We start from the raw sequence: 9,098 nt of genomic DNA on the forward strand, positions 1-9,098 counted from the left end.
TGTTACCAATTAGAAATGTGTGATACCTTTTCACAGTACCACCCTGCACCAACGGCACCGTTGTCATGACCAATGGTGACCCTGCTGAGAGGGCTGATCAGTTCACAGATCTCTACATTGAAAGTGTCAATGAGAGCTCTCTCAAAGGCACCACCCTCGAGGAAAATTTTGCCACTGTTTTTTAAGCCCTTGGAACCATGCATAACCATGTGGATCTTGGAGTTGGTTCCTGCTCCCCTGATATCACCAGTCATTACTTGAACATTGTATATAATCCCTGAATAGGCAGAGAAAAGTAAAAAATTACATTTATGGATTGAAAACATACTCTTTAAACGCATTTAGATAGGAATTTATTTGATAGTTCATGCTTAAAGTGTAGCAAACACAAGGTGATGGCATTTGTTATCACACCCATTGGTTGCATTGATCCAACCAAGACGTCTCTCTGTATTTTGCCATCATCTTCATCCATGGCAAACCAGCGATTCACTGGAAATTCATATATTTCTTTATTCCCCATATCATCTATCATAACCTATGAGGTAAGAAACATTAAGCACAATTATCAGTTTTTATTTTTGAAGTGCACATCTTTAAACCCATGACTTTATCCATCTACATGCCTTGTCTAGAAACCATCCGGCTGAGGAACCTCTGTTGTTGTGGCCGATGGTGATTTTTCTAAGCCTTCCCAGGTTTGGAGCCTCTATTGTAAACTTGTCCTCTGAACCACGTTCAAAGTTGTCTTTGTCACTATCCAGTCTTCTTTCCCCTTTCACATAACAAAATATGATTAAGAATTACAGAGTGACACTTCAAGAAGCCCATAGTTGCAGTTATTGAAAGTAAAGTCCTGAATAGGTATGATTTTGAGCTTTATGTTGGACTGATGTTGAATCTAAATAAGTTTGATTCAAGAGGTTAAGCACCAAGAAACAATGGTTCAATCTAGATGTTAACTGGTGCAACTGGGGAGACAAGGTATGGACGTTCTATGTCCTTAAATTTGCAAGGACATAGAACAACAGAATTGGTGACACATGGAGAGGAAGTGGTCTAATGCAGCTGCTAAACTATCCAACCATCCAACATTCCTTGCAAATGGATTATACAGCATTATCCCAATTGACAGGATTAAGTGGAGTTGCATTGTGGGTACACGTGAGTCTGGGGCTATTGTGTCGCTTGGCATATGGGGTATGCAGATGCACAGCTGGCCCAGTGTTGGTGCCAATGTGTACATGAAGGCATCCGCAGGTCCATGGCTACCCAAACTCTGTCATCTTTCCCCAATCAAACATGTGTGGCATCAGTTGAGACATCAATTTCATCCCAGTTCTGATCTCTAGGATGAACACAGTGGGAAAGCACTGGAGACAACAGCTGTAAGACTCCATTCCACACCAAACTGTGGCTTGTATCCAGGCCAGAAGGGGAGCCACACTCTTCTAACATGGAGAATGCTGCCATCTCTATGACCCAGTGGATCTGGCATTTCAATGACTGTAATACAGTTCCATGTGCGCTATCTTTTCATTTCCACCACTCTTCCTTTGTGTTTACCCTTTATTGTCAGTGAGTGCATTTGAAGACTCAGCCTTAACAGTCCTCTGTATTCTACATTACCTGTGTCACCATGTTCTCCAAAGATATTCAGGAAGACATCGGCATCAGTCCCACTTCCCTTCATATCAGCAGTGAAAACACTCACAAGATATTTATTTACTGCAAGACAGAAAATAACGTCAGGCCAGACATGACTTGTGAAAATCACTGGAAAAGCATCAAATGCAATTTCCAATCAACAGTGGAGAATACTAAATTGCTCTATTCCCTATCTTAAAGTTCCTCAAATATCACTTCTGAGATGGCTTCCAAATTAAATATTTATAACTCTGGGTGTGTGTTTTACAAACAGCTATGTTGCTACGACTGTCTCTTATGGCACAGTCTCTTCACAGTGCTGGACTTGATTGTCATTAGGTGCTAAGATGTTAGATCACATTACAGCAGAGGTCACAGGGACCAGTTTTACCCGAGGACTACACTGGCATAGCATTCAGTTACAACCTGAAACTATAGGACAGCCTGCAGACTTTCAGGCAGAGTAGTGTCTTCCTTGTCAAACACATGCAATTACTACTCTCAGTTTTTGTGGAAGGTTGCCTCATCTTTAAAAATGTATTGTGTCCTTTGTGAGGCCTTGGTTTACATTTACAAATTGCTACTACGATCCACAACTTTTCCAAACAATGTCTTCCGAATTGCAATCACTTGTTTTGTGGTTTTGTAAGAGGAGTTTGTGACCTACATTTTGGGACATCCATGGGGTTTAGACTGCCCAGGAGATCCCTGACGAACAGGTTGTCACCCTCCTCCCGGCTCAGCCAATTGTTGCAGGGGAAATAGAAGCGCAGATGGGGCCGGATCATGTCGGTCACCACCACCCTGTCCAAGAACCAGCTGGCGCTCATTCCTGTGTTGTCATGTTCAATTCTAGAGAAAACAAAAGTCAGAGTTTCACATTATTTGATTTGCATTCTCTAATCATCTCGTTACATAAGATAAAAATTTTATAGTTTAATACTAAACAAGGCTATTAATTTCAAACCTGCTCAAAGATATCTGACATGTCATATAGACTAAGTGAAATGAGCTGGAACAAGAGTATGAACAATGCACCCAGTAGCTAAGCTACAAATCTGGTCTTTCAGGAAAATTGGGAGGAGAAATGCTGTTGTTGAGAGAGACCTCTAAGAAGTACCAGTTGCAGTTAGCTGCAACTCTTTGTATAAAATGCATCCAATTGTTAGCCGAGCGGTCTCCATGGCAACAGTGATAGCTCTGCCCGGTGACGATGGTGAGACAAGATGAAAAGTGTGTGATGTGATTGCTCTTGAACTTGTAGAGGTGGTGATTTTGCATGTTTAAAAATTTGGGTTTCATAAATCCTTGCCTGATTCAATAACTGGTGTGGGCTGGCTGTGACGTAGCTCTGCTTCCCCTTCATCCACTCATAACAACAGATGGGATTTAACCTTTTGTCACTGGACAAAATCTCTTCATGTCCAACAGATGAACACATGCTTACATTCTCCATGGTTTATTTAACTACGAAGCTTACATTCATTGAGCGGCCTACAACTTGGGAATTTTGAAGATTTGATCCAAAGATGGAAACAACTAAAGTGTAGCAATGAAGAGAGGTTTTAAAGTGACTTGCATTTTCACATGATACAGTACCTTAGCTTTTTAATTGGGCCAATGTTTTGTGTTTTGATGCGGAAAACATCCGTCTTATTCTTCTCAAATGCATTCCGGCTTCTGCAAATAAAAAAAAAAAAATGTGAGAAAGTATTAAAATTTCTGAGAAATCTGGCATGAGCAACTTCCATTATTTAATCCAGTGAGATTATAACAGACGGATAAAGGAACTGATCTCAGAATCTGTAAAGGGCGTCATCCCGGCTGATCTGGCTTAAAGGACCCCTGTGGACTGATGGCGGTGGTATAATCTGAAACCTTCCACAGGCTCTGCCACTTCACCCCTCTCTCCTTGTTCATGTATCATACTTCTGCCCCTCGCAGAGAGGAAACAGAGTGTGTGAGCACATGAAATCCCCCTCTAGCTCAAGACTGCGCATCAGATGGCCTCTTATCTGTTGACAGATTCCCTGACAGACTCACATCTGTCTTTTATTTTTGGATTTTAATGTTACTGCGATAAGGCCAAGGATTAAAGTCATAAACTGTCAACAAGTGGACATGTGCCCTCATACTCCATTTCAAGTTGCCTGCGAAGATGAAAAGGAGATACTGCAAACTTTGGAATTCATGCAATTTAAATCTGCTGTAATCACACTGAATTTCCAAAGAAGTACATTCTTAATGTGCCTTGGAGGCTTGAAGAAATAAGCATCTCCCTTACCTGTATTGTGTGCGAAGTGTAAACGTATCACGACACAATACAGGCAGGACCAGACGCATATCGGAGTAAGGTGAAACTACTAACTAAGCCAGAAGTTTATTGTATAAATACCAGAGGCATCAAAGGCATCTTTGTCCAGCATTTTATCAAATTAGCTGTCAGACAGTTTGGACATACTGAATACAACACATGTTGATGCATTCTGAAATGAATGAATGGGACCACCACAAGGTGTGGATGACATGATCCACAGCGGTTGACAATAAGCTGTGTGTATCCCATACGCTGCCAAGGTAACCCTGTCTGTCAGTCAGCGTGAGTGGAGATAAAAGCAGCCTGCTGCTGATAAGATCCCCTGAAAGTCATTTGATCATCTACATAAATGACATCGTGGTCTTCTTTCATTCCTTTGTGAATGGAAACGAAGACTAGCCATGCCACATAGTTCCTCCTTACTCCAGATATTCTGAGTCCAATAGTTCTTTTTGTTGTTTTTCTTTTTACATCTGTATGAAGGAGAGATTCCTGCTTCACAAGAAAACCATTTAGTCTATTCTCAAATGTCAAAGCTTTTAGAGTGACCAGTGGGAAGTTGAACAGGAATTCTCTCCCATACAGTGTCATATTCACAATACAAGCAAACACAAGTACAGAATGTTAACCATCCTTTTGTAGACCAGTTAGCAAGTACCTCTTTTCTGTGCTGAGGAATTAGGGAAAAACAGAAAACATTAAAAGTTAATGATTCACTCTGAAAATGTGCAAAACCTGTAAACATCAGTGGTTATGTACATTATATTGAAAAACATAAAATATATTAAACTTGGTCTTAAATCAAAAGGTGGAATTGTTGGAGAAACATTTTTATTAAGCGCCATAATTATACTTACTTGCTTGCCAAGTGAACCTTGGGTGAGACGCCAAAGTCTCCAAAGAGGGTAACAAAAACATTGGCATCAGTCCCAGCTCCCTTTACATCACCTGTGACTGTAACCACCTCATATACTGAAAGAAAGAGGACACTGGATATTAAATACAACCACAAAAAAAATCGACGCTCCCTCTTGTATTTATGAGAAACCCTGATTAAAGGCTTTAACCACCCCAAATTATTTAGCTGGAGCTTTTTCTTTTTGTTTCAGTTAAAATTGAATTTAAGTTAGTTTAGTTTTACAGCACCAATTCACAACAAAAATTTTATCCCAAGGCACTTTATAGGAAAAACGGGGGCCACTAAATTTATAGAAATATGTGATCATCTCTCTCCTGTTGATGGAGTTCCTCAGCCTGAGATTGAGTCCAGCTGCTATACAGAAGAAGTTCATTCATCAGCTTTATTTGAGATTTTGCTCTCATGTTCATGGTCCATAACTCCATAGATTCAAGTCAAAATGTAGAACTGGTAAATACTTGGTGTTTGACTTCACTATAACAAGCTGGGCTAGTACTTGTGTTGTTGCCAACAATGTTCCAATCAATTTTTACAAATAAAGGCACCATAAAACTTTAATGTTTCCACTTGATGAAGAAAATGTACACCAGCCTGGAGGGAGTAATAATCACTTTTCCAGTTAAGTACCATATCTAGCCCCACACTCTAGTGTATCCCAAAGATCATGGCAAAAAAATAAAATAAACACACACATGCACACCCCTTATGACAAGATAGCCTCTGCTCCACACATGCCCTGTCATCCTGCATAGGCACCAGCTTTCTCTGCCACCCAGCGTGTACGCCACACAACCCAGAACCCACTGGAGAGACTCTACTGCACTTTGGATCCCCCAGAATGAAATGCCAGGGGAAAGTTTCTCTACTTTTCTAAAGGTTTTCTGACATTTTTAATCAGAGTAAAATGCATATTTTTGACATATGTGGCTTGTGGATTTCAATGAAAATGGTTAAGACGTAAATAGTTCTTTCAAGACTAATCAACATGGTTTCACAAGGAAAAAGTCATTGTTTCAGGTGCAACAATACCAAGAAAATTTGTCAGAATTGGTTGTTACAATAATCCTTCATGTACTTTATAGGAATCCTATACCTGAAACTTCAAAAGTATGATTTTCTTTACCCTTACATTATGTAAGGGTAAAGTTATTTCACTCAGAGGGATCAGGTTCCTCTAAAATACTTATCCATGGATGCTGTACAGTAGATTAATGAATAATACAACAAAGCCATGATATATGTTGTATACGTCCTTCTCAAAAAATTGAGAAGAAAAAAAAGAAAAAAAATGCACCTGCTGGCAACAGACGGACAACAGAAGGATGAGATTGATCCAACAAGAACAGGGATTCCTAATTAACAGCAATCTGAGCTATTAAGATCCGATTAAAGAGAAAGGGAGACACCTGATAAAATCAGATGAACAGTGGCCTGGTAAAACTGACCTTTGTTAAACTTCTCAGGGTGTAAGCCACCTGGGCGAGCCAGTCAGATAGCAAAGATATATACAAAGAGCTAGAGCACTCTCCACTTTAAGATAAAAATGTGTTCAAAAACTTTAAAGCACATCAAAGTTATAGAGATTTTATCGAACCAATTGCTTTAATTTGTGTTGTGACTGCACACTGCACATTACATTTTGTCTCTCATTTTTGAAGAATAAGCAAATGGATCACATTATAGTGAAAACTGAGGAAGAAGTTGTGAATTACTAATTAAAAACTCCCAGACAGATGTATCATCTAAAAGTTTACGCATCACAAATCCGTAAGGCATCTTTATCAGAGGTGCCAATTAATGTGGGAGGAACAGTGTTCCCATTTTCTCATTTATCACTTTCAGTTTGAAACTCTAAAATAACCTCATGGATTCAAGAAATTTATACTTAGACTTTTGAAAATAAAATCTATCTACAATCAAACGTATTGTTCAGAATACAACGGTCCCTCCTGAATATTCTCCTGACCCTCCGTGGCCCCAATGGTGCTCCCAGTCCCTCAGACTGGGACAGCACCCAGCTCCTCTGTTTGGCTCCATTCATGTGGAACATAACTGAGCTTTCATCCAGAACAATCACAGAGGGATTCCCCTGCTTGGTCATGGTTGGAGCTGAATGTGGCTGGAAAGAACCTTCAACCAGGCCAGATTTATTCACTTCCAAAGAAGAACATCAGGCATTTCTTCTTCTTTTTTTTTTTTTTTTTTTGGCATTGTGTGACCCTTACCTTTCTTTTTGTAGTACTCATCTTCATATCCATCTGAAGAGTCTGTGTGGTAGTTGAACAGCTCGTTCTGGTAGATCAAGGCATAATCCACCTGTTTGCTTTTGGATTTTTTCCCTTTTTTCTTTTTATCATCATCGCTGTCTCCAGAGCTCTTCTTGGCCTTCTTCTTTTTCTTTTTCTTCGAGTCTTCCTCTTCCTCTTCGTCTTCCTCAATCAAGGGCTCCTCACCGTCATCATCATGAGACTTCTTCTTCTTCTTCTTGCCATTTTTGGACTTTTTGTCCTTGGACCCCATCTCCTCCTCTCCCTCTGGAATCTCTACGGACGACTTTTTTTTCTGCTTCTTCTTCCCCTCAGTCACTTCCTCTTTAAGCCGCTCAGATTTGTCCTTTCTGGGTTTGGTTGTGGCCTCATTGTTGTTCTGCTCACCCTCAGCATCCTTACTTGAAACTGTAGCATCAGCTTCAGGGTCAGCATCATCATTTGGTTTCTTTTTCTTCTTTTTCACCTTATCTCCTTCTTTCTCCTTCTTCTCTTTCTCTGGCGGCTCCTGGGTCTCGGAGCGTTCTGTGCTCTTGTGTTTCCTCCGACTCTTTCCTCTTTTCGTGGCGTCTCCATGGGTCAACCCCTGGCCACTCTCCTTTAAATTTGGCTCCGTTTCCTCCACTTCGTCATCAACCTCTTCGGTTTCTTCCAAAGCTGTGGATTTTTTCTGTTTCGACGGCATCTTTTATTCATCCACTTCCCTGGCCTTTAGTTTCGTAAGTGCTGCCTTGAGTTTCTAATGGTGTAAGACAATTCATTTGACCCTTGGCTATGGTTAGATTCTGGAACTGTGAAATCTGCAGGATGCCGGGCATCTAAAGCTGAAGATGTATGGTCTCCAGGTACTGAAAATGGGGAATCTCCCCCTTGATGGTGTGCTACTTGGGTGGTATATGAACATAAACCACACAAACACCTCTCATGAAAAATTACTGGCACCTCAGTGATCACGTGAGCCACTGGGAGAAAGCCCTGTGAAAAAGGAGCCTTGCCCAGAGAACTTATCCTCTCTGCCACGGCATCCTCCATTATTTATGGTGTCAGGATCGCTTTACAAGCCGGGGGCGTCTCGCTTTTACCTGCAGACACACACAAACACACCCCCGCACAAATGCATACACACTCCTTTGCAACTGCCTCTCTTTGTTCTTGCATAGAGAAGCTAAATCTGAGTGAATGATCATTACAGCAGGCTGAAAATGAATATCTCGGTTTATATACAGTGGCAAGTTGGGGTTTTGTTTTCTTTTGAGAGTTGTGTGTGTAGCTTCAGAGAGAAAGAAACTCATTGTCTTGATGAAAAAAAGATCAATCTTACTGCGCTCACAAATGAAATCTAATATTTTAGTTTTATGGGGCTGAATCTCAACTTTACTTCTGTCTATGCTTTTCTTTAGTTAAGTAACATGCAGCCTGGGTTAAGTGGACTGTTTATTAATCAGTGTGCTTGTTAACCCTTGAACTGTTCTAATATTGATAATACAAAATGTAGAAAAATTATGGAAAATAAAGAAAATCTAAGACAATAGTCATCAGTGTTTTTATCTATTTTGGGGGGGAAAAGTGTTAATAAATCAAACACTGAACATGTAAAATACATGTTATGTATTTTATATAAACAGAAAAAAATATATATTTAATGTTTCATGAAGGTAAAAAAAACCTACATATCTTCATTGCACTCCTATCCTGCTGGCACCCACATGTGCCCCTGACTATGAGCCATATCATCCCATTAGTCTTATTGCTGCCATCTGACACCTGATGCACTATAGCATCAAGGGGAAGGGCAGAGCATGGTCATATTGATCTGTCAACATCAAATTACCCTACCAAATGGAAGACAGCAGACCTCGTTTACCTCGGTGAAGAATCACTCCCCTACGCTCCGAGACTGAATGCTCTTTCATCCTATCAAAAATTTAAAGCACGGCGTGGCAAATAT

At 40.3% G+C, this 9,098-nt stretch overlaps 1 protein-coding gene across 1 annotated transcript in view; it reads right to left on the reverse strand.

Annotated features, from left to right (window-relative positions):
* loxhd1a (lipoxygenase homology PLAT domains 1a) overlaps nt 1-8,716 on the reverse strand; it is a 34,210-nt gene extending 25,494 nt beyond the window's left edge. Inside the window, exons 1-9 of the mRNA XM_032569346.1 lie at nt 7,109-8,716; nt 4,822-4,936; nt 4,623-4,634; nt 3,247-3,327; nt 2,315-2,499; nt 1,630-1,728; nt 627-775; nt 415-538; nt 27-277 (exon numbers count right to left, since the gene is read on the reverse strand). Of these exons, the coding sequence (XP_032425237.1) occupies nt 27-277; nt 415-538; nt 627-775; nt 1,630-1,728; nt 2,315-2,499; nt 3,247-3,327; nt 4,623-4,634; nt 4,822-4,936; nt 7,109-7,835 (1,743 nt within the window). The 5' untranslated portion in view covers nt 7,836-8,716. The remainder of the gene's footprint in view (nt 1-26; nt 278-414; nt 539-626; nt 776-1,629; nt 1,729-2,314; nt 2,500-3,246; nt 3,328-4,622; nt 4,635-4,821; nt 4,937-7,108) is intronic.
* Between the last annotated feature and the right edge of the window lie 382 nt (nt 8,717-9,098).

This window comes from Xiphophorus hellerii, chromosome 8, assembly GCF_003331165.1.
Source record: "Xiphophorus hellerii strain 12219 chromosome 8, Xiphophorus_hellerii-4.1, whole genome shotgun sequence".
Lineage (NCBI taxonomy): Eukaryota > Metazoa > Chordata > Actinopteri > Cyprinodontiformes > Poeciliidae > Xiphophorus > Xiphophorus hellerii.